Raw genomic sequence first — 27605 nt, 5'->3', positions numbered from 1 at the left:
TTGCTTGAGCTGCTGCCCCCGCGACCCGACTCCGGATAAAGTGGAAGAAAATGGATGGATGGATGGTTTAATGTTAATGTTGTGTTTGGCTGTTTTTCTGTATATCCAGAGTATTTGCATGATGTCTACTGTGGTAGTGTAATACTGTTGTCACTTGTTTCCTGTGGTTAAAGGATTTGGTGAGATTACCAATTGTGAAATAATCCGTTTTTTTGGGGGGTGAAAATGGCAAACTTGACTTTTCACCTCCGGCTCACACCTCATCTTTCACCAAATAACGCACCCGCTATCATTTTTGTGTATTTGTTTCCTAATATTTCAGGAGAGAGTGAAACCATGCCTTACTTTGCTGCACACTTTGAAGAACAGCTTAAACTCTACAAGAAACAGGTGAACGATATTCCACGTACCTATACTGTGCATCCAGATAGTATTCACAGTGCTTCACTGTTTCCACATTTTGTTACAGCCCTGGTAAATTCATTTTTTCTTCAAAATTCTACTCAAAATACCCCATAATGACAACATGAAATATGTTTTGTTTGTTTTTTAATTTTTGCTGATGTGTTAAAAATAAAAACACAAGTATTCACACCCTTTGTTCAGTACCTTGTTGATGCATGTTTGGCAGCAATTACAGCCTCAATCCTCAATTACAGCCTCTTCTTGAATATGATGCCACAAGCTTGGTGCACCTATCTTTGGGCAGTTTGGCCCAAAGATAGTCTGAGGTCAGGAGTGCTCTGGAGCAGGTTTTCATCCAGGATGTCTCTGTACATTGCTGCGTTCATCTTTCCCTCAATCCTGACTAGTCTCCCAGTTTCTGCTGCTGAAAAACATCCTCACAGCATGATGCTGCCACCATCATGCTTCACTGTAGGGATGGTGCCTGGTTTCCTCCAACCATGATGCCTGGCATTCACACCAAAGAGTTCAATCTTTGTCTCTTCAGACCAGAGAATTTTGTTTCTCCTGGTCTGAGAGTCCTTCAGGTGTCTTTTGTCAAACTCCAGGTGGGCTACCATGTGCCTTTTACTAAGGAGCAGCTTCCGTCTGGTGACTCCACTATACAGGCCTGATTGGTGGATTGCTGCAGAGATGGTTGTCCTTCTAGAAGGTTCTCCTCTCTCCACAGACGAATGCTGACCATTGGTCACCTCCCTGACCAAGACCTTCTCCCCTGATCCCTCAGTTTAGATGGGCGGCCAGCTCTAGGAAGAGTCCTGGTGGATCTGAACTTCTTCCATTTACATATGATGGAGGCCACTGTGCTCATTGGGACCTTCAAAGCAGCAGAAATGTTTCTGTAACCTTCCCCAGATTTGTGCCTCCAGACAATCCTGTCTCGGAGGTCTACAGACAATTCCTTTGACTTCATGCTTGGTTTGTGCTCTGACTGTCAACTGTGGGACCTTATATGTAGACAGGTGTGTGTCTTTCCAGATCATGTCCAGTCAACTGAATTATCCCCAGGTGGACTCCAGTCAAGCTGTAGAAATATCTCAAGGATGATCAGTGGAAACAGGATGCTCCTGAACTCAATTTTGAGTTTCATGGCAAAGACTGTGAATACTTATGTGCATGTGATTTCTTAGTTTTTTTTTTAATAATAAAAAAATAAAAAAAACAAAAACAAAAAAAAAACAGACTTCTTTCACATTGTCATTATGGGGTATTGTGTGTAGAATTTTGAGGAAAAAAAAAAGAACTTCATCCATTTTGGAATAAGGCTGTAACATAAAATGTAGAAAACGTGAAGCATTGTGAATACTTTCTGGATGCACTGTATGCCTCTGAATAGATAGAATGGGAATTCAGAGAGTGTATACTTGTGCTTGTATAAAAATTGCTCATCATTATAACTTCTACCAACCAACAGACGAGTTCAGAAATAAGTTTGAGCTTTTTTTTTTTCTATCATACCATAATGTGAATGTTAAAACATTGGACCAGTTCTAACTGGCACAGGAAGCCACCTCATAAAGTATCACTGCAAACCTTAAAACACTTTGAGTTTTAGCAACTGCAAACAGACAGACGAAGATAATCACATCACTGCTTCCCTCGTCAGGTAGGGTGTCTGCAGCAGCACAAACTAGAGTGCATTATTTCATCGAGTGCTTAAAGCCCCTTCACACTGGGCTTGCATACAGTTGCGTTGTGATGCGTATGGAGTACGTTGGAAAATTAAGAGGTTCATAATATTGTCAATATGACGAAAATTCACTCTGTCTGGCAGCAATATAAAATTTTGCCCCCTGATGGGTTGAAATTTAAGTGATCAGATGTCATGACCTACATTTGGTAGCGATGTCAGAGATCACGTGTGGGCTTCCCCCGAGCTGCCTCACAAATAACATCGACGTGAAGGAGAGGAAGAGCTCACAGTGGAAGACCTGATAAAGTGACTGAAAGTGCAAGAAAAAGAAGCAAAGCTGAGGAAGAGAAAACACGACGGAGGCGATCAGAGGACACTGGTTGCAGGCTCAGGAGAGGACAACTGTGGACGGGGTGGAGCAGCGCTCTTATGTGGCTGAACAGGACAGTGTTTTACAAAAGCTTATTGCTGATAAATCCAGACAGCAGATCATCTTAAACAGAGACACTCACTGTGTTGTCTGCTGTTGATGAAAAAATAAATAAGTGAAATTTGCAATGATAAAGACAGAAAATCTTTGCTCTTTGCTGTCAGGTACAACTTTTTAAGATAAGTTGTATCTTATTAAGATACGTTGTACCTGACAGCAAAGAGGAAAGATTTGTAGTTTACAGAGCGTCCGGAGCGTATTCACAGCGCACCACTTTTTCCACATTTTACAGCCTTGACTGACATCGTGTGAGCTGTGTTGATCAGCTGATCTGACAAAATGACCAGAAGTGTGTCAGGTCACAGATAATCTCAAAACCTCACACATCAACAGCACGGTGGCTTAGTGGTTAGCACTGTTGCCTCACAGCAAGATGGTCTTGAGATCAATTCCCACCTGTGTCCTTTCTGTGTGGCGTTTGCGTGTTCTGCCTGTGTTTGTGTGGGTTTCCTCCGGGTGCTCCGGCTTCCTCCCACATCCAAAGACATGCAGGTTTGGTGGATTGGAAACTTCATAATTTGTCCAGGTCTCCCTTGCAAAAGAGATCTTGATCTCAAAGGGACTAACCTGGTTAAATAAAACTAAATGTCTACATGATGGCGAAGGAGGAGAGGATATTTGCCGTGGAACCTCCCCCAGATAAATCTGTTCTCTTCATTAAAATGAGCTGTAAATTTTGTAACATGATCCAAAGTCGTCTTGTTCTTGCGGCTGCTCCCGTTAGGGGGCGCCACAGCAGATCTATCGTTTCCATCTCACCCTGCCCTCTGCATCTTCCTCTGTCACAACAAATACAATAAATAAACCTACATTATAAAGCTTAGATTTAGGTAGAAACTAAATTTTTGGCGTTTTTGTGAACTTTGAAAGGCTGTGCAGCTTTAATTGTGAAATGCACTGAGTATTTTTTACTTTTCTTAATTTGAGGGTGGAAGTAAAACTTGACTTTGGATATTTGTGACAATCTGTTCCTTTTTTGTCATATTTGAATTATCATGAAGTGCAGCAGACGCTGTGTGTGTGCTTTTTTTTTTTTGGTTGTTTTTTTTACCCAGTAAAGGCCTGACTGAACTTGGGCACATCTGCCTTCTTACCTTCAGGTTATCATTAATTTGGTGGATCAGAGTGGGCGAGAGAAGCTGATTGGTGACGCATATCTGAAGCAAGTTCTACTTTACAACAACCCAAACCTCACATACGTATCATTTGATTTCCATGAGCACTGGTAAGAGGACGTTCTTCCACATGCCTCGTAGTACCTTAAAACTGTCCAGTACCTGCTTTTTCTTTGTGTTCTGTTCCTCAGCCGAGGTATGAAGTTTGAGAACGTACAAACACTGACAGACGCGATCTCTGATATCACCACAGACATGAAGTGGGCCTGGTAAGTCTCCTTGGTAGGACTTTGTTCTACTCTTAGAAATGTCAACATGAACTCCTGATTGTTTCTGGTCTTTCAGAATTAGAAAATGATGGTGGGATTATGGATTATTGTTTGTATTATTTGTGTCTTCCTATGTTAGGGTGGACCAGGCAGGAGTTATTTGTAAGCAGGAAGGCATCTTCAGAGTCAACTGTATGGACTGTCTGGACCGGACCAACGTGGTTCAGGCTGCTTTTGCTCGCGTGGTCATGGAACAGCAGGTTTGATCTTTTCCTACTCTGGATCCAGGAAAATAAAATAAACCGTAGCTGTATTTCAGTTCTTGTCAAACTGCCACCTCTGGTAGAATTTACCATTTGCTTTGACTGTTCCTTATCAAACTCTGTGATATTTTAGTCTCAAGGACAGAATACATGAGTACATGAGCATTTTGACGAGATTAAAAAGGGCCAGTCTGTTCAGTGCTTTTGAAGTATAAAAGAAAGTATTGTATCTTTAATCAGTAGAAAATCCTAATGGGTTTATACATTTTCCAAATATAACCAAAGTACATAGTTTGTACTGGTGGAGGAAAAAAGGACAGAATATGCAAAAAAAAAAAAGAAAAGAAAAAAGAAGCTTTCTGATATCGAGTGCTGTTCTTTCCTTGTCCTAGTTATGAGTGCTCCTAAATGATGAACGTTTTTGAAAACCTTCATGCTGAGCGGGGCACCTCGTTATTTTATCCACTTGTTGGGTTGTATTTTGACAGCACCATGACCATAAAGACTTGGGCCTTTGTTCACCTGCAGAGACGTCCACATCGCCAAACACTGCTGTCCGGCGACCTCATGACTCCATAACATCACCTGACCTGTTGCAGCACATGTTTCTATGGCTACTAAATTAGCCTGGGGATTTTAGAATTGAGAATCCGAGTTGTATTAGTTCTATTAGTTATTGTTGTCTTGTAATTGTTCCTGGGACTAGGACTTGTAGTGGTACAGTTTAGCTAAAATTTCAATAACAGTTGTGCATTTTACAATTAAAAGCATACAGTTTGGTGCACATACACAAAAGTATTCCAAATAAAACTGAATATTGGACCATCATGAATTTTCAATATGTCATCCATGGCAGCCATTTTACAAAATGAAAAATGCTCCAATCATATTGGAAACTATACTGCATTATTTATCTGATCATAAAGAATCCAAAGAGGTACACTTTGGACTATCTGTGACTGAATATTACGGATTTATGGGGTAAAAACAGCAAACATGGTGACAATTCAGTTTCAGTTTGTACAGGGGTCAAAAGTTAAAGTTGCTCCAATTTTGGTAAAAACTGTTGCAGATTTATTGAGTTTAACAGGGCTTTAAAAGGACTAGTTTACACCATTTGTCATAATTAGATTAGATGATGAGATGAAATTTATTGTCATTGTCATTACACGAGTGCAACAACAACGAAATTACGTTTACACTCCGATTACCTCAGACAAGATACAGCAATTAATCCACAATTATTACTGGTTTACCGTAATAATGGCACACATCAGAATCAAAGACAACACATACACATTTGACATTGTTTATGTTTCTGTGCACTAAACTTGAAGCAGTCCGTCATCCGAATTGAGGCAAAGTGGGTGAAGGCTGCAGCAGGAGGGGCCCGCGCCGCCCAGCTAGGGGAGATGAAGGCTGCAGCAGTAAAAAAAAAAACGACAGTTGTCGTAAAGCGGGACTGGTTGGTTGCTGCGGCAACGCTGTGCAACTCCTGTGCGACGCTTAAGCTAAACTTAGCATGTGGACATCCCAAACCTTTAGAGCTTTCAAGTTTTTAAAAGATTTGTGCAGTATGTCTGTGTCACGGACCGACGTCGCACAGAGAGAAGATGGTGAGAAAGACTGTTTGAGAAAGTCTTATAAGGACAAGAATCCGTAGAATCGTCGCTGGCTTCATCAACACACCTGAAAGATAAAAAGAAACAGGAAAAGTGAACTGTGCCCTCTCAGGAAAACACAGTAAGAATTTTTCTCTCTCTGGAAAATAAACGTTCTGCTGTTCAAACAGGATTTTAGACAAGATTATGTGACCTTTTTTTTTTTTGCTAATCTAGACTCTTTCATTGTAAAAAAGACATTGTGGCTTTGAATGGATTTAGGCTGCATGAACTTACACAAGAATATAAATGACTTTTTACTATAATGTATGTTATTGATATTTTACCATGATTTTCCAAATATTCTACAAGCTTTAGCTGTGGTTTTTGAAATGCTGTAACAGTCTTTTCAGTCTTCATAAATTTCATGTAGTTTAATTGTTCTGAGTTAATGCATAATTTGGTTTACAATTAAAAGGAAAATCATTCCAGGTCCTACTTCCACGTCATATTCTGTTACTTCAACATCATCATTGACAGGTCAAATAAAAGGTTGAATATAGGATCATTTAAATATCCATTAATTTTGAGATTTGTTCTGATGCTGAAAAAGTAAATTTAATTCTGGGGAGCAGTAACCCCCCCAGGCCCCCTGCAAATTTTCCTCGGATTTCACAATTTTCATTTCACAGCCATGATCCACGGTTAATCCAAATCTTAATTTGAAGAATTCACAGTCTGGTGAAGCTGGAACTTCGAAGGTCAGAGCAGAGATAGAGAACAGAAAGGAGGAGAGGAGAGGGGAGGAATGCGACCGTCCTTGCTGGAGTCCCAAGCAGTTTAGTTATGTTATCGGGTATCCAGTGGATGTCAGCCTTCTTTGACCTTTACTTTGGAGACCGAACATTCAACACAATTGGAGCAGCTTTAAATTTTGACCCGTGTACAAACTGAAATTGACCTTTGTCACCATTTTTGCTGTTTTTATCCCATAACATTCTGTTTATAGGTGGACCAAGTTATAACCTTTTGGAGTCTTTATGACCAGAGAAATAATGTCGTATATGTTTCAATATGATTGGAGCATTTTTCAGTTTTCATTTTGAAGAATGGCTGCCATGAGTGACATACTGAAAATGCATGATGGCACTGAGGAACTGGTGCCATATTAGAACAAGGTTCCTGTGCCTGGCCTTAGTTACAAGATGAACTTTAGCGTTAAACAGGAAGAAATGGTCTCGCTCTTTAATCTATTCACTCACTGCATTTTAAAGGGGCAATGCCTCGGCTTTTGTGGAGTTTTATTTCAAATATCCTGAGTTACATCTGTGCCAAATGTGGTGCTTTTATCACAAAATGCCTTTTTTTTTTTTTGCTGTGCTGCTCCACTAAACACTTCTGCTTGTATTTTAAAATGTAATTTCCTGGTCACATGAATGCAATTTTACAAAGTGACCACCATCAGGTGGGATTTTGTCATCTGCGGGTACATTTGTCTGTTCTGACTCCTGGCACTCTAGTTAGCATCAGGCTAAAGATTCATGATGTCAGTTTGGTTTCTTCTGTCTGCAGCTCAGGAAGCTGGGAGTGATGCCTCCAGAACAGCCTCTGCCTCTCAGATGTTACAGGATTTATCAGGTCATGTGGGCCAACAACGGAGACACGATCAGCAGACAGTACGCCGGCACGGCTGCACTCAAGGTAACACCGTCCCTGCTTCCCTGTGTGTGAATGGCTGCTCCAGTCAACACCATTTATGGGTTTGTTTAAGTTGTTCTTACTGACATCACATAAATAAACTTCCTGTTTTTAATCATCATAATAGGTTAAGTAATATAATGTGTTTTCGTCCCACCAGATACAGATAAATAACTCAGTCTTCATCAATTCATTCAGAATAATAATAATGATAATACATTTATTTCTAAAGTGCTTTCCATCAAGGTGCTGCACAACAAACAATTAAAGATAAACCAGTTGAGAGCAAAGTTAAAATCACACTCAAATTATGATAGAATTACAGTTTGATTAGTTAACATAATTATAATCTTAACTCATGACTCATATGTAGGAGTAAATAAGTGGGTCTTCAACTTGGCTTTAAACACATCAACAGAACCTGCCCGATGTCCAGAGGCAGACTGTTCCACAAAGTTGGTGCACGAAAGGAAAAAGCTTGCTCGCCAGGTCGGATAAGTACAATGGTGCTAAACCATTAACACTTTTGTAAGTAAGAAGCAGCACTTTAAAATCTGCTCTAACCCGAACTGGGAGCCAGTAAAGAGAGGCCAGCACTGGAGTGATGTGCTCAAATTTTCCAGCTCTGGTCAGGATACGAGCTGCCACATTTTGAACAATTTGGAGACCTTGAGTAATGTTCTTTAGCAAACCAGATAAAAGGGTGTTACATTAATCCAAACGTGAAGTCCCAAAAGAGTGGATTAAAATCTCAACGTCCTTAAAAGACAAGGCAGGTCTAACCTTAGCGATGTTTCTCAAATGAAAAGAAGCCAATTCTAGTGATCTCCTTAATATGAGTCAAAAGAAAAAGTGTTTTTCAAAAAACATACCAAGATTTTTAACTTTGTACAGTGTAAGATTTGCTGATAACCAGCTCTTAACAGCAATTAGACAGGTCCCAAGTTTATATGTTTCAGAACCATTATTCATAGCCAGTGACATATACAATTACAGATCATCAGCATAAAAATGGAAATCCAATTTAAAGGAGGAGAGAATCTGACCCAGCGGTGCTAGATAGAATGAAAATAACAGTGGACTGAAAACAGAACCTTGCGAAACCCCATACTTGACTCAGAGAGGGAATTGTTAAACAGAACACAGTAATATCTCTGACAAATATGAAGTTACCCACTGGAGAACCTGTCCTGAAATACCAAAGTAGTTTTCAAGTCTATCAGGCAAAATCTGGTGATCCGCAGAATCAGATGCAGTGCTACAATCTAACAACAGCAAAAGAGAAGGTGACTCTAAATCCAGTGCCAGTAGTAAATCATTCACCACCTTAGTTACAGCTTTTTCAGAGGAATGATTTGCTCTCAAAGCAAACGGGAGTGGCTGAAAAAGTTTATTAGTTGACAGATACTTCTCCAGTTGGTTTAAGACCACTTTCTTAAACACTTTTGACAAGAAAGCAAAGTCTGATACTGGTCTACTGCTTGTCAAAGAGTCAGCATCCAAATGTGACTTCTTTAACAAGGGTTTAACCACTTCAGCTTTAAAAGAGAGAAAGTGATGAGTGCAGAATGTTTAATATATAAGGCCCTAATGTTGACTCAAAGTCCTTTACAACCCAAGATGGCAGAGGGTCCAGTTGTGCGTCAAGCTGCCATAATGATTTTAGTCAAGACGGCCAGAGAAATAAGTTCAGTCATGTAAACCGCGCTCTTCATGTACGGGCCGAGCAACAAAACACTCTACCTCACTACAAGAGGAGTCAATCATTTTGACTCTGATCGCTTCACCCTGTCATTAGAACATATTAAGAGTTGCAAACATAACTGATGGGATGGCTCAAATCCCATCACTTATGTTGCGACTCTTTTTCGTATCGTGCACCCACCCTGTGGAACAGTCTTCCTGCGACCATGAGGCAGTCGGAGTCAGTGGACATTTACAGTAGTGTTCAGAATAATAGTAGTGCTATGTGACTAAAAAGATTAATCCAGGTTTTGAGTATATTTCTTATTGTTACATGGGAAACAAGGTACCAGTAGATTCAGTAGATTCTCACAAATCCAACAAGACCAAGCATTCATGATATGCACACTCTTAAGGCTATGAAATTGGGCTATTAGTAAAAAAAAAAAATTAGAAAAGGGGGTGTTCACAATAATAGTAGCATCTGCTGTTGACGCTACAAACTCAAAACTATTATGTTCAAACTGCTTTTTTTATCAATCCTGTGAATCACTAAACTAGTATTTAGTTGTATAACCACAGTTTTTCATGATTTCTTCACATCTGCGAGGCATTAATTTTGTTGGTTTGGAACCAAGATTTTGCTGGTTTACTAGTGTGCTTGGGGTCACTGTCTTGTTGAAACACCCATTTCAAGGGCATGTCCTCTTCAGCATAAGGCAACATGACCTCTTCAAGTATTTTGACATATCCAAACTGATTCATGATACCTGGTATGCGATATATAGGCCCAACACCATAGTAGGAGAAACATGCCCATATCATGATGCTTGCACCACCATGCTTCACTGTCTTCACTGTGAACTGTCACTTCCTCCACTTTCTAATAAATAATCATAACAGTTATTGTCTTCTACCAAGCTGCTTGCCTGTTGGCTTGTAGTCCATCCCAGCCTTGTGCAGGTCTACAGTTTTGTCCCCAGTGTCCTTAGACAGCTCTTTGGTCTTGGTGGACAAGTTGGAGTGTGATTGATTGAGTGTGTGAACAGGTGTCTTTTATACAGGTAACAAGTTCAAACAGGTGCAGTTAATACAGGTAAAGAGTGCAGAATAAGAGGGCTTCTTAAAGAAAAAATTAACAGGTCTGTGAGAGACAGAATTCTTGCTGGTTGGTAGGGGGTCAAATACTTATTTGCAGCAGTAACATACAAATAAATTATTAAAAAAATCATACGTTGTGATTTCCGGATTTTTTTTTTTTATTATGTCCCTCTCAGTGGACATGCACCTAAGATGAAAATTTCAGACCCCTCCATGATTTCTAAGTGGGAGAACTTGCAAAACCACAGGGTGTTCAAATACTTATTTTCCTCACTGTATTTTGAATCTGCATCAGGTTTCATGTCTTCACTAAAGTCTGTTCACAGTCACACAACCTGCTGATCCACAGACACACGATCCCCTGCTGTAACTGCTTTGCAGGGTGATAAATGCATGCCTAAAACATTGGTCCATAACTTGTAGAGCTGTTCTGTCCACAGTTAAATTGAGGTCACAGCTGCTGAAGGACTGAAGGTCAGTAATTTGTCATTGAATTAAATCCAACACAGATCAGTTTCTCAAAACGAAGAACCTCCTGAACAGTGCGACAGACGTTTCAGTACCATGAGTGAGGGACAAGCAGTAGTTCAGACAGAGTACCGTCTTCTGTGTTTTAGGGGGACTTCACCAGGACTGGAGAGAGGAAGCTGGCGGGTGTGATGAAGGACGGCGTGAACTCAGCTAATCGCTACTATTTGAACCGCTTCCGGGATGCTTACAGACAGGCGGTAATCGGTATGTCAGACCCGCATTCTCGCCGTGTTTGTGTGTGTCCAAAGCAGTCTGATGGCTGTGGTGCCCTCCCTCCAGACCTCATGATGGGCCTGCCTGTGACGGAGGACCTCTACTCCATCTTCAGTAAGGAGAAGGAGCATGAGGAGAAGGAGAAGGAAAGCCAGCGAGGCGCCCAGGAGCAGATCAGCCTCCTGCTGCAGACCTACATGCAGCTGCTGCTCCCTGATGACGAGCACTTCCACGGAGGCTGGGCCCTGATCAACTGTGACATGAGGTCAGCTCCACACCGCTGCCCAGGCTGTAGTTGTCCTTCAGTCTGTTGGAAGTTTCTGCTGCTGTCACATTGTTCTTGCTCTCTAATAGTCTCATAGATGCAGCCAACAAAGACGTGGATGTTCTGCTGCTTCTGTCCAACAAAGCTTACTACATCGCTTAGTAAGTCTGTCTGTACAAATGGACCGTGATGGTTGTTTTTTCTTTTTAAATTGTACTTACAGTTTCAGTCACGTGTATTTGCTTATTTGTAGCTATGATGAAGAAGCAGACAAAGTCAACAAATACCAGCGCCTCAGTCTAGAAGGTTTGGAAAAGATTGAAATCGGTAAGAAGCACGTTGGTGTGGATGTGAAGGAGAAGTTGGCGTTGTTGTGCACTCACAGAGTCACCCCGCACTTCCCCATTGTGTGCGTGTGTGCAGCGGTGATGATTCATGCAGGGAAAGCAGACCACTGAGGACCTGTGCTGTTTTACAGGACCAGAGCCCACTCTGTTTGGAAGACCAAAGTTCAGCTGTATGCGTCTGCATTTCAGAAACGACGAGACGAGCGGATACTTCCACACGCTGCGAGCAGCGACACGAAACCCTGACGATGACGGAAAAGGTACGCGGTCAATGTATGCGTTAAGTCACGCGCTAAACTACTACTACATCTTAAGACACTCATCAGAGTACATACCTCATCTCACAATGAAAACCAGGCTTTAAAATCTTGACACCACCGCCGGCTCCAGAAAAGTCGAGGCATGGCCGCTCTAAGGATTAAAGATTGAGACCATTTCTTCCCGTTTAACACTAAAGCTCATCTTGTAACTAAGGCCGGCACAGGATCCTGGTTCCAATATGGCACCAGTTCCTCAACCATCAGGATTCACCAGACCGAATCAGAAGGCAGATTTTGGTGCATCATTTCAGTGCCCCGATAGTCTCCGAGCACTGGGAGCATAAATTGAACCAGCAGATGAAATAATTTAACCATATGTGAATAACGCATGATATATATATCTATTTACAAACCAAGATACGCCTGTGTGAGTGTGAGTATGTGGCTTTTGTATCTCTGACTGATTGTCAGATTGGCCACAGCCTTCAGATATGGCTCGCGCCTGGCACAATGATGTGCATCCTTTATTCTGAAAATTTTGGGTAATAATTTTCAAAATCTTTATTTTGAAACTCTTATTTTCATTTCAGGGTTGGCCCGCTCCGGAAATGCATTGCTTCTCAAAACGTACCTGTGAATAAAATCAAGTGCATCATCTTTTATGGTGTTTCGTGCACCAGTTTAATTGGCTCACGCTAGCTTAGCCTTAGCTGAACAATCAGTAAATGGACTGCATTTATATAGCGCTTTTCCATCTGCATCAGACACTCAAAGTGCTTTACAATTATGCCTCACATTCACCCCAATGTCAGGGTGCTGCCATACAAGGCGCTCACTACACACCGGGAGCAATAGGGGATTAAAGGCCTTGCCCAAGGGCCCTTTTGATTTTCCGGTTAGGTGGGGATTTGAACCCATGATCTTCTGGAAGCCCAACACCTTAACCACTAGACCAACCACCTTAATCAGTGGATCCCACAATTTACCCAGACTGACTGCAAATATGAGTAACTTAAGTACTTTAATTTTAATTATTGGGGTTTTTTTGGCGGCAATTTGTAAATACTGAAAAGCACTCCATCGTACCCCTGTGAAGTGCACCTCGCTTCTTCTATGTTGCAGCAGCATTTTGAACCAATTGGAGAGCTCTAATGCTGGACTGCGGTAAACCAGAAAATAGAACATTGTAGTAGTCCAATCTAGAAGAGACAAATGCATGAATCATGGTCTCGCCAGGATGGGACGAATCTTTTATATTTCACAGGTAGAAGAAAGCAGTCCCCCTAATGTCTCTAATGTGGAGGTCAAAGGACAACATAGGATCAAAAATTACCCCAGGGTTCCTCACTTTGTCAGTGTGATGTATGACACACAGGCCTAGGCTAAGTGTTAGCTGGTCAAATTGATGCCGAGGTCTCAGTGGACCAAGAACCATCGTTTCAGTCTTATCAGAGTTTCAAAGTAGGAAGTTGCTCGACATCCACCTTCTCACTGAAGCAAGGCAATCTTGGATGAGATTACCAGCAGTTATTGGCATGTATAACAGAGTATCATCAGCATACCAGTGAAAGGTAATCCCAAAACACAGCAATATGTGCCCAAGGGGTGCTATATAAAGGGAGAAAAGCAGGGAGCGTAAGACGGATCCCTGTGGAACCCCAAATTTCATGTCACTAAGGTTAGAGGTAGTGTTAATGTACAAAACACAGTGAGAACGACTGGTCAAGTATGACGTCAGCCACTCAAGGGCACTCCCAGTAATAGTAAAATGATTCTGCAGCCTATCAAGTAGAATATGATGATCCATGGTATCAAACGCAGCACTGAGATCTAACAGCACCAGAACCGTAGTGGTGTCTGAATCCATTGTAAGTAGAAGATCATTCACCACTTTAGTGAGAGCCGTCTCTGTGGAATGATATTTTCTAAAAGCAGACTGCAGTGGCTCAAATAGATTATTCTCAGTAAGATAGTCCACAAGCTGCCGTGACACCACTTTTTCCAGAATTTTAGAGCAGAATGATAGATTTGATATCAGCCTATAGTTTTTCAATAGATTACGGTCAAGATTAGGTTTCTTAAGCAATGGTTTAATCACTGCAGATTTGAAACATTTAGGAACAGATCCAGAAGTTAAAGAAAGAATAATAATTTCCAGCACAGTCGGCCCAAGAGTGGGCCACAGGTCCTTAAACAGTTTTGTTGGTATAGGATCAAATAAACAGGTTGTGCTTTTTGTAGCTGTTATGAGTTTCATCAGCATGCCTAGAAAGATACTATCAAATTCTGTAAATCTAGGTAATACCTCAGTATTGCGCCCACGTCAATAGCAGGGTGTAGTGGCTGAGTTAAGGCGTGCTGGGATATATTTAACCTAATGTGTTCTATTTTCTTCTCAAAGTAATCCAGGTAATCTTGTGCTGTAAAAGGAGAGTGAACTACAGGTGGTTATCCATGAATAAGTGTTGCCACCGTGTCGAACAAGAACTTTGAGTTATGCTTGTTTTTGTAATGGGTCCACTTTGGAGCCAGTACATGCTTATAGTCAATTTTGAACTACACCATTTTCATTCTAGACCTCTAGCCTTATGCTTGAGGTCACGCAAGTAATCACTGAACCAAGGTGACTGTATTTTTTGGGGGGGGGGGGGGGGGTAATATAGATGGCGAAATCATGTTGAGTGTTTTGAATGCTGAGTTTAAACTGTCCACAAGACTGTCTACTGATTGGTCATTTTCCAAACATGAAGCTAAGACATCAGGCAGTCTAGCTTCGAGTTCAGTCGTAGTTGAGAAGCTGATGTGTCGCCGCAGTTATAAATAAGGTTGTTGTTCCACTAAACACGGCAACGAAACTATAAACCTAATAAGTGAGTGATCAGAGACCACTGTTGCACGAGGCATGATGTCAGTATTTGTGACAGCAAGACCACATGTGAGACCCAAATCTAGTGTATTTCCACTAATGTGCGTTGAATCCTGAATGCATTTCTGGAATTCTAATACATCCATAATTTCCATAAATGATTAGAAGGCTTATTTATATAAATGTTGACGTCACCAATCAGAATGTTATCTGCACTAGTTGACAAGTTAGAGATGAACTCGCCAAATTCATCTAAGAATTCATAGTATGGACCAGGGGGCCTATATACAGTGACAAAGTAATACGGCTGATTTTATTCTTGTGATCTTGGCAGTACGTAGCATCATGGGCAGAGCAGAGAATCATATGTTTAAATGAATTATATTTGTGACCCCCAACAGCTAATAGTCTAAACCTAGATTTATAAATAAGAGCAACACCCCTGCCTTGCTTCACATCACGAGGGATGTGACTAAATTGTACGCTGGTGAGCAGGCCTCATTTAAGAGGAGGACAGCTGTAGGTTTAAGCCAGGTTTCACATAACCCAATCATATCTAAGTGATGATCCATAATTAGATCATTAATCAGCAAGTATCCCTCTGTAATTTTTATGGACACGTCTGCGGAAAAAGGCCACAGTCTCAACTGGATGAATTTTTCTCCCTGCCACGTAAAATGCACTATCTCCATAGTGGATTTTCTGCACTAATTTTCCCGCTAAGCTAATGGGTTCCACACCCACATTTGTCATAAGCCTTGCAGGGTCTCTAATCACCTGCTCCTTGGCCTGCTGTAAAGTCCTAATGTTACCCTCACTGTAGAGCTCTGTCTATGTTCACAGACAAGATGGCGGCGCCTTCCCCAGTAGGATGAAGGCCGTCTGGCATCAGCAAGCCACGGCAGCCCCAAAATAAAGGCCATTTATCAATAAAACTAAAGCCTTGCTGTCTACAAAATTGTGCCAGCCACCTATTTAACAATGTCAGCCTGCTAAACGCCTCATCGTTACCCCAGGAGGGGAGGGGACCAGAGACTATTAATTGATGCCAGCACATCTTTCTGTTAAGGTCACAAGTCCTCTCTATATCCACTTTTGTGACCTCATAGTGCTTCATCCTGACATCATTGGCGCTGATGTGAATAACTTTGTGGCTGTATCTAGCAATGTCGGGAGCTCTGGCCCCAGGAATACATTTAACTTCAGCCGGTGTCTGTAGCCTAACTTTGCAAGTGATGGAATCCCTATTACTAAAGCCCAGCATTTTGGCCTGAAAATAGGAGTGGAAGTCACCTAACAACAGGCATATCCAAGGGAGGAAACTGGCTCAGTTTGCAGTGGCGAGTGTGATCGGGGTACCGCAACTGGGCACCAAGGCCTATGTGACTTCCTCTGCCTAACCACGGTCTGAAAGCCATTATCCACAGCCAGTGTTTTAAGATAATGCTAATGGGTACGCTAGCCAGCCCAACACTAACCTCGTCTGGAGTGCCTGTAACATCTAACTCCACTGAGCTAAGAAGCTGTCCTAGCTTACAGACATGGCTCTCTAAAAGAGCCGCACTCTCTGCCAACATCGCGCAAGATTTATGTAAAGTGTACAGTAGTGTACTTTGTGCACCAGAAAATCCAAGAGAGTAGCCAAACTAGCGCAAGCTAACCGCTAATGAAAATGCTAACCGCTCCTAAGATTCACAACAGGAGAATTTAACTTAAATAAGATTCACAAAAGATGCACTTAAAAAACTAAGAGATGTTAAACAGAAGAAACTAATACAACCTTGTAGTGATTAGAAGAGCGTTATTCAGCGCGCAGTTCCTTGGAAGCATGTTGCCAGATCTGTGATCTTTTATACAGGTAACGAGTTCAAACAGGTGCAATTAATACAGGTAGAGTGCAGAATAAGAGGGTTTCTTAAAGAAAAACTAACAGGTCTGTGTGAAACAGAATTCTTGCTGGTTGGTAGTTGATCAAATACTTATTTCATGCAGTAAAATGCAAACTCACTATTTAAAAATCATACAGTCTGATTTTCTGAATATTTTTTTAGATTCTGTTTCTCACAGTTGAAGTGAACCTACGATAAAAATTACAGACTTCAACATTCTTTGTAGGTGGGAAAACTTGCAAAATCGACAGTGGATCAAATACTTATTTGCTTCACTGTATATGTGTCGGCCCTGTGATAGACTGCCGGGGTAGACCCTCCACACCCCCCTCTTTTTTTTTTTAACTATTAACAGGACTTACTGAGCTCAGAAAGTGAATGAGTTAAGAAAGATGAACTGTGTTGTACCGTACAGTTAATCTGTGCGGAACATAGCTGTCAAAAATGGAGTAACGGATTAAGGAGACTAGTGAAGCACAACAAGGTCTGTGTGGCCTTGGATTGTGGATAAACTGTGCCTAGTGTTACACAGCGTGCCATGCCATCAGTCTGATGGTGGAGTGGCACAAAGGAGCACCCACTTTCTGCCCGTGAGCACAAGTACATTTACTACTGAAGGGTGCTACCACGCCTGTCTGTTTGGGTCTAAACTGTAATAGCAAGTGTGACCGCTGCCTCGTGTATGGTCCCGACCAAAACAGATGGACTGAACCACGGCCCGGTGTGCTTACACTGTGAAACCACTTCTTGGATGGTACAGATGGATTTCAGGAATGAGGCAGGTTACCGTCACCCATTAAATAGTCAAAGAGGAATTTACCTGATTATAACCAGGTGACTGTCAGTGCTGCACCGTCTCTGTTCTCCTCCTTAAAGGCAAAACATCCGTATTGTTTGTCGCAGAAGGTACAAGATAAAAATGTTTCAGATGGCGCTGTTGCACTCTGCTGGAAAAACAAACCCACTGAATGATAAGAGTGTAGTTAGAATGAAAGGAATAAATCCTCCAAACCGGTGTCGTGTCTGAGGAGATGCAGTCTGCATAACCACAAAAAGTTCTTTAGTGCGACTGCGTTGTTGTAGTGTGAAACCAAACCAAATGGACCAAATGTGCACAAACCGTGGTTCAAACCTTCTAACTTATGGACTTTAAGTTGTGAAAATGCCCAAAACAATGTGTTGGAAACTAACAATGACACGTCCACTACATGTCATATGATACATGCCAAAGCCTGCATGGTGCTTTGCTTTCACTGACTCTTAAGCTGTAAAAACGATGCCATTGACTTATTTTATCATTATTTTTAGTTTTACAGTTGGCGTATTGATGTTCTAGAGTTGAATCCAAGTGCCGCTTTTAAAAACTGTCGCGTTGTTAGATAATATCTGTGCTAATTCCTTATTTTGTGTTAGTTATCAAGTGTTTGTGTTATTTGTCTCGAAGTTTCTGAGCATTAAGTTTCACTTCCATCATATGTGCAAGTTTCAGAAACAGGGAGATCTCCCCCTGTTGGTGAGAGCCAGTAACCTTAGAAATGTGAGACTAAACCACATCTACTGTGATGTCCACAAGGTCTAAAAAGTGTTGTATGACTCATTTTAGGGGCCTTTCACAAGATGGACACTGTCTGTGAGGGTCCCAGGCCTGGTTTCTAATGTGACCTTTACTAAACTCAAAATGAGGAATACAATGGATTGGTTTTTGGTAAGGGGCAGAATCTTACATTAAAGAGGCGGGGGAAATAACACGGTCAACATGAAGTCCAAAAAGCTCACTGCCAAAAAAAAACAAACAAAAAAAAAAACCCAAAACAAACCCGTCAGTGGGATCACATAAATATTAATTTGTTAAAAGGACCGAATGCTGTGGTGAGATCCAGCAACAACGAGCAGGAAACAAAAACAAACAACAAACCCACACACGTGCTGTCATTTATACATCGTCCACCTAATGTGGCTATAATGACGACCTCTGATACAGACTGAAGATCTGCACTTACACCTCTGAGGTTGGAATACACAAATACAACACACGCGCAAATATTTGTGAGCCTGACAGTGCAGCGGTAAGATGTGAGGACATTACGTGTCTTTACGTTTCTCCGGGCTGCTGGAGTCTGACGTCGAGTTGTGTTTCAGACACGTTGCAGTGCATTGCTGAGATGCTTCGGATAACCAAAGAGGCCTTTGGGCTGGAGCTGCTGGTGGTGGAGAAGAAGCTGGAGAGGTGAGGACTTGTCTTCAGTGCTGCTGCCGTTCATCTGTCTCTCCCTTCAGCAGAAGCCACCAGAATGCTTTTAGCTGCCATCACAGTTTAGTTTTTTAATATTGTGCAAAACTGGTTTTATGAAGCTCTTGGTGCACTACAGATGGCTAAGTGGATAAGGAGCTGTAGACCTGGGGTGAAAGCCCAGCAGGAAGGAAACCCAGGATTTTAGGATGATTTGTTCTGAAGGTCCAACAGAACATCAGGATCACAACTAAGGAACTGATGATTGAGTTGGAGGCATCAGATAGACGTGTGACAGCGACGGTAGAAGACCTGAGGTGGAGCCGTTTTGCAGCATAAGTGTGATGGACAGTAATTGACTTAATTGAAGGACATTTTGTCCAGTGTGAGATTAAAACCCAAAGCTCTGACTGCTGCATTGTTCAATTTTTATGACATTACTGCGAAATTCTCTGCAGCTTTTTTTGTTTACTTGATATAAAATCAGGTCTCTGCACACAGTTTCTGTCGCTGTCCATCGTTCATCATTATGGCATAAAGCCTGTTGACCCAGCAGGAAGCCAGTGATCCAAAATTGGCATTTCAAAAAAAAAAAAACATGGACGGGCCTTTGTCCTGGCAAGCACCTGGAAATGTTTGTGGTTTGTTGGTGAGTTTTGGATGTCGTTGGTACGTCATGTTCCACAAGTCCCACATTTCTATGACTATTCCTGTTGAAACTCACCTGTTACAAGATAAACTTGCACCTGAAATGGGTCATTTTACAGGATTTCTGGCTTTTGTGTTCACAGGTTATTCCCAACTACCGACTTTGATGTCTGTGTTGCCGTACTGAACAATCTGACTGTTTAGACAGATTACTGTTACATGTGTGTTTCTCTGTTTCAGGAAGCAGACTAAACCTCATGAGGATATAATGGGGATCCAGAACAAAACCACAGACGAGGTACCCGAGTACTTGGGTCTGGCACAAGGGAAAAGTTTCCTCCTCAACAAATTCTCCACTCTTAACCAGAAAGTGAAACAGACCAAGACAAACGTCAACATTGGCACCTTCAAGCCCCTCGGCAGGCTGGGCAATTTCTCAAAGCCTGACGTGAAGGTAAACTTCCTAAAACCAACGATGCACGTCAACCTGTGGAAGTCGGACAGCAGCTTGGAGATGTCAGACACCAACCCTGGAACTGGAATCATTAAAGATATTAGAGATGAGAATTCAGAAATCTCTTCAGACTCTGAATCGTACAATTCGGACCCTGAACTCCTGTGTTCTGGCTCCTTAGAAAATGTGGATTATGTGCTGCCCAGCTGTGGCATTGTAGCATCAAACCCAAGACTGGGCAGTTGCTCCCAGTCCATTGGCAGCGTGGAGTTGAGCATTCCCTCTGTTATCCGGGTGAGTGGCTGTGACGGAAAACAGGAGCACTCCTCTGAGGTCAGCGATGACCTGAAGTCTCCAGGAGCTGCATCAGTAGCTGAAGAAGCCATTCTGATAGACTTTGGAACTCCAATTGATGCCTACTGCCAGCAGTTTGCCCAGGACGCCCAGATCAAACCCGTGGAGGTGTTTGGAGAGCGGCCATTAGCTACCATCCTCCCATTTGACCCTGTGGTTCCTGTGCAGAACAAGGCAGACCCAGAACAGCAGCCCGGCTCAGAGCAGCAGCTCCCCAGGCCGTCCCAGCTCGACGTGCAGTCTTCTACCTCAACCTCTACACTCCTCACCATCCAGAAGCCCAGCTCTGCTCTCTCAGGAGGCTCGCAGAGGAGCTTTGGCTCACAGGTGGAGGGCAGCCTTGGCCCTTCGCCTGCCGACAGCAACAGTAGCCGAGCCGTGTCCCCCTTCGCCAAGATCAAGAGCTCCATGGTGCAGGTGGCCAGCCTCACACAGGCCGGGCTCACACAGGGCATCAACTTTGCTGTGGCAAAGGTGCAGAAGAGCCCAGAGCCAGACACCGTGAGCGAGGCCCATGACAGCGAGCTGAAGGCAATGTTCACACAGTGCCAGACCAGGATCATCCAGATCTAGTGCTCCTCTTGAAGCAGCATTTTGTTGTAGTACGTAGCTCAGAAAACTCCAGTATGGTAGCAGTAGTAAAAGCTTGTGCGTAGCGCCACCACTCCGCCAAGAAATCTGCTCTTAAACTTGCCCTCTTGTCGTGTCATCATCTGTACAGGATTCAGTTTCAGTATGTTTACATGCACACAATCCTGCTCCAGGTTTTGATAGAGGAGCTCCAGCTCACGCCCATTTTGTGATGCTGTCTTGCACACATTGCTGTTTGGTCAGAAACTGCAGCAATGAATGAATGAATGATCTGCACTAACCTCTGCACTTTGTGCATGCTGGATACAGAATTAATGTGCATCCAGATTCTGGTGGCCATTCAGAACATTTTGTGCATGTAAACATGTCACCATCTGTCTCAAAATAATCTCAAAGTACCTATCATGCTTGCATGCGAGGTAGAAGGTGAATTATTTTGACGAGGCAGGTTAAAAATTAGCGTGTTGATAGACCGACTCTGACACGTGCGTGCAGGTCACCTACCGGCAGATATAGAACTCGTAATAACCTGAAGAGCTGTTTTAGAATCTGACCATTCCCAAAGGGCAGAGTGGTGTTAAATATTACCTTTGATATAGCTGTAAGACACAACCAAACCTACATGGTCATCCTATGTAATATCAATGTTGTAGAGTGTAACTTTGACTATATATTACAGAAATTATGACTAAACCCGAGAGGTTGTTTCCTGATGTGTACAGTCAGTATTGTGTTTATTCCCTGAAGCTTTTGTACTGACGGTTGGATTTGTGTGCTCATACGTGCGAGCATCAGATTTTAGAGAGCGTATAATGTTACTGCTAACAAATAACCAAGAAACGTTATGGTTGTACTTTTATATTCTAACAGTCGGACTGCTGACGTGTCCTATGTCAGACGGAAGAGCGGCGTACGTGCACAGCTGCAGCGGCTCAGAGTAGGAACACTGGCGCTTCACATGCTCCTGGAACGAATTGAATATTTGCCTTAACAGGGGATTAAAGTGGGAATTATGTATATCAGGTATTTATAGCAAACACTGCATTTTTCACTCCACTGTTGTTACCGTTTTATGTCCGATCTGTCCTCCAGGGTTACTACAGTTCAGCAGGGCGTTGTCTTACGATGTCTCATGATCTGCTTTCTAAGGGACGTTTAGTCGTCACCTGCTGCTGCTGGGATTTAGACGAGCTTTCTGGATTTATGGGTAATGAAGCTGTAAAGTTTTGGGTACGTTCTCCGTAACTTTTTGCCTCTTAGGTCACAGAACCTGGGCTGGTTTGCCCCCCCCCCCAACAGTGGCTTGTATGTTCTCTATTTATTTGCCTTGTGTTGGAATATCGTAGGATAAAAGGTCGTCTTTCATACTCATGTTTGAGTTATGCACGCACGCACGCACGCACGCACACACACACACACACAGTGGACCGGTCACGTGGCCTGATGATGTTAAACAGCCAGCGTCCGGGCTGCTGTGGGTCCTACTTCTGACTTCTTGAACCTGCTGACTGACGGTGGTTCCTGCTACCAAACCTGTGGCAGCTGAAACATGGTAAAGTTGTTGTTTGTGAACACTGGAGCGTTTCTCACACAGAGCCTGACACTTATTGTCCTGAATTTGGCATCAAACCAAACAAATGACAGTTATTGGACAGATTTATTTTTTATAACTCCTGTTTTTGACACCATGTGCTTTTGCAGCCGCCTCTTCAGTTACTGTGCGATTGTCCTCCTGGTTGGACATGTTGATATTGTCCATTTTGCACTGTTAATGCATTTTCTAGCATTAGCACCGTCTTGTCCGTTGGCTTTTCTGGCAGCCGTCACCGTGTTTCCGGTGTGCTCAGATTGTATATTAAGGCATCTTATTTATTCATACTGCGTCTGTTGTGTGTTACTTCATGTCGAGGTGTGCTGTATAGTTTGTCTAGAATGATGCTCTCTTGGAATAAAAAGGATGAATAAATGAATCTTGCGTGATGTTTGTTGCATTCATGAACCAGAAGTCGTCTCGACTTCAGCTTACTGTCACGACCATTTGAATGTAGACTCGGAGATAAACCATGAACGTACGCAAAGATATTTATTTACATATCACAACTTTTCTGCAGCTTCACTGGAAACAAATTTAAAATTTAAGGCTGAAAAATGTGATTTTTCTTTTATGTACAACTGTATGAAGAAATGTGACCACCGAGGTAAACAAACTTTAAACAGACGGAAAGAATCTATTACAAACCTTTTAAATATATATATATATATATATATATATATATATATATATATATATAAAGAGCTGTTGATTGCTGTGTGAGGATCATTGCTCGTTGCCGTTGACACACTTGTGTTGCTCCATCCTGCTGCTCCGCAGCGCCTCCATGTGTTTGGTTCTCAGCCAGCAGTCTCTGGTCAGAGACGTCTCTCCGAGACTCACAGACAACAACCTGAGCACAGAGACACAGTCACGTACTGGATGACAAATTAAAACTGTACTCTTTTCTTTTTACCATTAGATTTTTTTTTTCTCATCAGGTTTTATTTATTAACTAGGATTCACAGAATAATGAAATGATTCAGAGTTCTCGCCTTGCAACGACCAGCAGATGATGCAGGTCCTCAGCAGATATGCTCTGAGGGTTGTCCTTCCTCATCTCCACAAAGTCGTCCTCCACCGACTACAAACACAAACGTTTACAGTTTAATGTCTTTATCAGGCACAAAAATTAACAGCAGTTTCTCCTAAAAACTGAATTCTCTAAGATAAAAAGCCAAGAGAAACACGTAATGAACATTAACAGTTCCTGTCTGGAGGAAAAATTTTATCATCTACCTGCACTGGCCACACAGCCCCACAGCATGATGGAACCACCTCCAAATTTTACTGTAGTAGCAAGTGTTTTTCTTGGAATGCTGTGTTCTTTTTCTGCCCCTTATGTCCAAATAGCTCAATTTTAGTTTCATCAGTCCACAACACCTTATTCCAAAATGAAGCTGGCTTGTCCAAATGTGCTTTAGCATACCTCAAGTGACTGTTTGTAGTGTGTACGCAGAAAAGGCTTCCTCTGCATTACAGCATCATACAGTATCTCTTTGTGCAAAGTGCACTGTATAGTTGAACGATGCACAGAGACACTATCTTCAGCAAGATCATGTTGTAGGTCTTTGGAGCAGGTCTGTGGGTTGACTATGACTGTTCTCACCATCCTTCACTTCAGCTTATCTGAGATTTTTCTTGGTCTGCCACTTGGGGCCTTAACTGGTACTGTGCCTGCGTTCCATTTCCTCACCATGTTCCTCACAGTGGAAAATGTCCAGAGCAGCAGTTGTGTGGCCGAAAATGCTGAAAATTCAGAGAATAGGCAGACTGGTTGATTGGGCGACTGATGATGATGTCATTGTGTCAACATGGACCAATATGGATCTCTGAGGACTGTTTCTGTGAAGGCTCTCAGTTGTCCAGGTGGTTTCCATAGTAGAGAAGCTTGAATCTTCGACTGGACTGGGTTGCTTAACGTGAGGATGTTTCGCTTCAAATCGCAGAAGCTTCCTCAGCTAAAATTCTTGCTCTGGTAATCTGACTTCTCTCTTGACTCTTGTAGAGAAGAACAAACAGAAGCCACAAAAGCTGGAGTTTTAAACCTAACCAGTCCCCTCCTACTGAGAGGCAGACTGTTATAGGCTAGTGACTAAACAATTGCTTTAATTATGACCTATTGTGCTCTAGTTAGCACCCTCCTAATGACAGGGTAACCAGACAGACAGGAGATGGAGACAAGAAGAAGAGTGTCTCTCCCTTATTTAGTAGGAGTAGGGGAAAAACTACAGAGGATCTTCAGACAGCACAAAATCCCAGTTTACTTTAAAGCTGTTAACACCTTGAGACAGAAATGAGTTCATCCTAAGGACAGGATCCCTAGTTACAAACACAGCAATGTAGTGTATTCTATCAGATGTCAGGAAAACTGTAATGGACCCTACACAGGTGAGACTAAGCAGCCATTACACAAAAGGCTATACCAGCACCGCAGAGGGGGCGCCAGTGGACCTCAGTCTGCAGTTCATCTCCATCTTAAAGACATTAACCACACGTTTGAGGACAAGAAAGTTAAAATCTTAGCCAGAGAGAAGAAATGGTTTGAGAGAGGGGTGAAGGAGGCATTCTATGTGAAACAGTTGAGACCCACCCTTAACCGGGGAGGGGGTCTGAGACACACTTTGTCCCCTGTTTACAATGGGGTACTCAGGTCAAAGCAGTTTCAGTCTTTTGTTCATGGTAATGAGTCATTCATGTCATCAGGAGAGCTGTTAGGAGAGGCGTCAGTCCCATCGTTAGGAGGGACAGTTGCCCTGCCATTAGGAGGGTGCTTACTAGAGCACAATAGGTGCTAATTAAAGCAATTGTTTAGTCACTAGCCAATAGCAGTCTGCCTCTCGGTAGGAGGAGTCTGATTAGGTTTAAAACTCCAGCTTTTGTCGCTTCTGTTTGTTCTTCTCTACAAGAGTCGAGACAGAAGTCAGACTACCAGAGCAAGAATTTTAGCTGAGGAAGCTTCTATGATTTGAAGCGAAACGTCCTCGCATCAAGCAACCCAGTCCAGTCGAAGATTCAAGCTTCTCTACTATCTCTGACCGTTTCTGACACCTTGTTGAATCTATGACATGAAGAATTAAAGCAGTTCAGTTCTGAAGGCAACCCAGTAGTAGCAGGGTGGACCTAATAAAGTGAGTGTGTAGATTTTTTTTCCTTTAACATTCAGAGCCGCTGTGTATCCGTAGACACGGTGAGAACACTGATGACGATGTCTCACCTTTGTCACTTCGTCAGTGATCCTGTAATCGAGCAGCCGAGCGACACTCAGGTAGACTCTGAATTTGTTGAGTTGTGAGGAGGTCTGAGGGTGCATGTGGATGCCACTGAGATACTCGTCCAGGTGGGCCGTCCCCAGATGAGGCTGTAAGTGCACCTGACAGTCTGACTGTGGGGAGGAAAACAGAAATGTTACAAATCCACAGGTCGAGACCTCGTCTCTGTGCACAGGTTGACTGAGCCCCCCCCCCGTCCCGCCTACAGGACGCGCTCTGTGATTATGACACGCTCAGTGAGCAGCGGCCAATCACTGATCACTGTAAACAGACTGATGAGGAGCGAGCAGTCTGCTGCCCTCTGCAGGCAGCACTGCTCCTTTGACGGACACCGGCAGCCATGGCAACCACACAAGAATAGCACACGGCACATTCATCTGGCTGTCCCTAACTCAGGGAGTCCCAGCCTCAAGCTGCTGGTGGGAGGAGCTGCTGCAGCTGACCAATAGCAGCCGAGCAGGGTCAAACTCACCAGAGACCGGTGGAAACATAACCCACTGCGGCTGGGGTGTTTGTCCTCACCGGCAGCAGTGAGCGGCCCTCCGACGCGATCAGCACGTTAATATTGCATGGGAATTCCATCTTGTGGTAGTTAAAGTCATAATCAACCTTCTGCCACGAGATCAGGTCCCCCAGGGCCGTAATGTTCTGCACACCTACAGCATAAAAACACACAAACCCATCCTGTTAACGCCGTCCAGCTTCTGGGCTCAGCGGCCTTGTGGAGATGAAAAAGCCTCACCTGTGGTGTCCAGCTGACCCTGCTCCAGCTGGGTCTCATCCAAGAACAGGCTGGTGTTCCTGGACAGCTGCAGGACTCCGCTCAGCAGCCGGTTGGCCGCATAATCTTTCTTAGGTACCAACCGCAGCTGGTTCATGTTCTGCAGGCTCATGCTCAGGTAGCAGGACTGCAGCAACACACACACACAAAATGCATACTTTATTCATACATACATAATAAAACATATCTCTCTCTCTCTCTCCATATATATATATTACATCAGAGGAAATCACTGTAGAGGAACCAAATAATATACTGTAGTCATGCATCCAAGCAGTCTGGGTGTTCCATGCGAAATCCTGCATGAAATGGGGGTGAGCATTTGCACAAACTCAGCCAAATATTACATTTGTCAGAACGCCCATTAAAAAAAAATGTCTGATGTCCCGACAAAGAATAAGTCACCTGTCTGTCTGTTTTTTCCTTTTGTCAGGTATTAAATGTGTTCCTTGTTAGCTGATGTCTGGCACAGCAAAAAGAAAAAAAAAAGGTGACGTGCACGGTCAGTTTTCAATATTAACCCCACAATTTATTTCACTGAAACATTTTGCATTTATATGAAAGCAGAAAACTCTGGCACTCATGGAAGCTTCCAAAAGTTCCTACATGTTTAAATCCAGGCGATAAAAACAATTCAATCATTTTCCCGCCAGCCTTTCAATGAAAACTGTGGAACATCCAGACTGTCGCCGACTGTCATTTGAAGTCTTTTTTTCTCTGCGTTCTGTCCAGAAATACTGCATGTCGTCTATGTTCCACTTTCTCACACTCAAAACAGCAAACAAACATCCAGGCAGCAGGAAAGATCTCAGTAGTAGTTCCTTCACCATGTTACTGGGATTTCAACAAAGCTAGCCACATTGTCACAGAACACTTCCTGTTTCTTGCACAAGTCTTTCACAAGAAGAAGACAGGAGCGTCAGTAAAAAAAAATAAAAAAATTCATTTATATACAATAAAACCCGCAATGATTCAGGTGGACCAGCGAATTTTAT

At 42.7% G+C, this 27605-nt stretch overlaps 2 protein-coding genes across 3 annotated transcripts in view; one reads left to right on the top strand and one right to left on the bottom strand.

Annotated features, from left to right (window-relative positions):
• inpp5f (inositol polyphosphate-5-phosphatase F) overlaps positions 1 to 22913 on the top strand; it is a 105564-nt gene extending 82651 nt beyond the window's left edge. Inside the window, exons 9-20 of one of the 2 annotated variants that reach the window (XM_034184163.1) lie at positions 323 to 390; positions 3689 to 3813; positions 3895 to 3972; positions 4112 to 4232; positions 7409 to 7537; positions 10936 to 11053; positions 11129 to 11327; positions 11417 to 11488; positions 11581 to 11654; positions 11806 to 11934; positions 18829 to 18916; positions 19808 to 22913. In XM_034184163.1, the coding sequence (XP_034040054.1) occupies positions 323 to 390; positions 3689 to 3813; positions 3895 to 3972; positions 4112 to 4232; positions 7409 to 7537; positions 10936 to 11053; positions 11129 to 11327; positions 11417 to 11488; positions 11581 to 11654; positions 11806 to 11934; positions 18829 to 18916; positions 19808 to 20948 (2342 nt within the window). In that variant the 3' untranslated portion in view covers positions 20949 to 22913. The remainder of the gene's footprint in view (positions 1 to 322; positions 391 to 3688; positions 3814 to 3894; positions 3973 to 4111; positions 4233 to 7408; positions 7538 to 10935; positions 11054 to 11128; positions 11328 to 11416; positions 11489 to 11580; positions 11655 to 11805; positions 11935 to 18828; positions 18917 to 19807) is intronic. The other variant, XM_034184164.1, reaches the window with a different exon arrangement.
• Positions 22914 to 23279: 366 nt separating this feature from the next.
• mcmbp (minichromosome maintenance complex binding protein) overlaps positions 23280 to 27605 on the bottom strand; it is a 47338-nt gene continuing 43012 nt past the window's right edge. The window contains exons 12-16 of the mRNA XM_034184643.1: positions 26572 to 26737; positions 26352 to 26485; positions 25775 to 25942; positions 23553 to 23641; positions 23280 to 23410 (exon numbers count right to left, since the gene is read on the bottom strand). Of these exons, the coding sequence (XP_034040534.1) occupies positions 23284 to 23410; positions 23553 to 23641; positions 25775 to 25942; positions 26352 to 26485; positions 26572 to 26737 (684 nt within the window). The 3' untranslated portion in view covers positions 23280 to 23283. The remainder of the gene's footprint in view (positions 23411 to 23552; positions 23642 to 25774; positions 25943 to 26351; positions 26486 to 26571; positions 26738 to 27605) is intronic.

Source organism: Thalassophryne amazonica, chromosome 13, assembly GCF_902500255.1.
Source record: "Thalassophryne amazonica chromosome 13, fThaAma1.1, whole genome shotgun sequence".
In the NCBI taxonomy this organism is placed as follows: domain Eukaryota; kingdom Metazoa; phylum Chordata; class Actinopteri; order Batrachoidiformes; family Batrachoididae; genus Thalassophryne; species Thalassophryne amazonica.
Note: the sequence above shows the minus strand (reverse complement) of the source record. Positions and strands in the feature narration are given on the sequence as shown.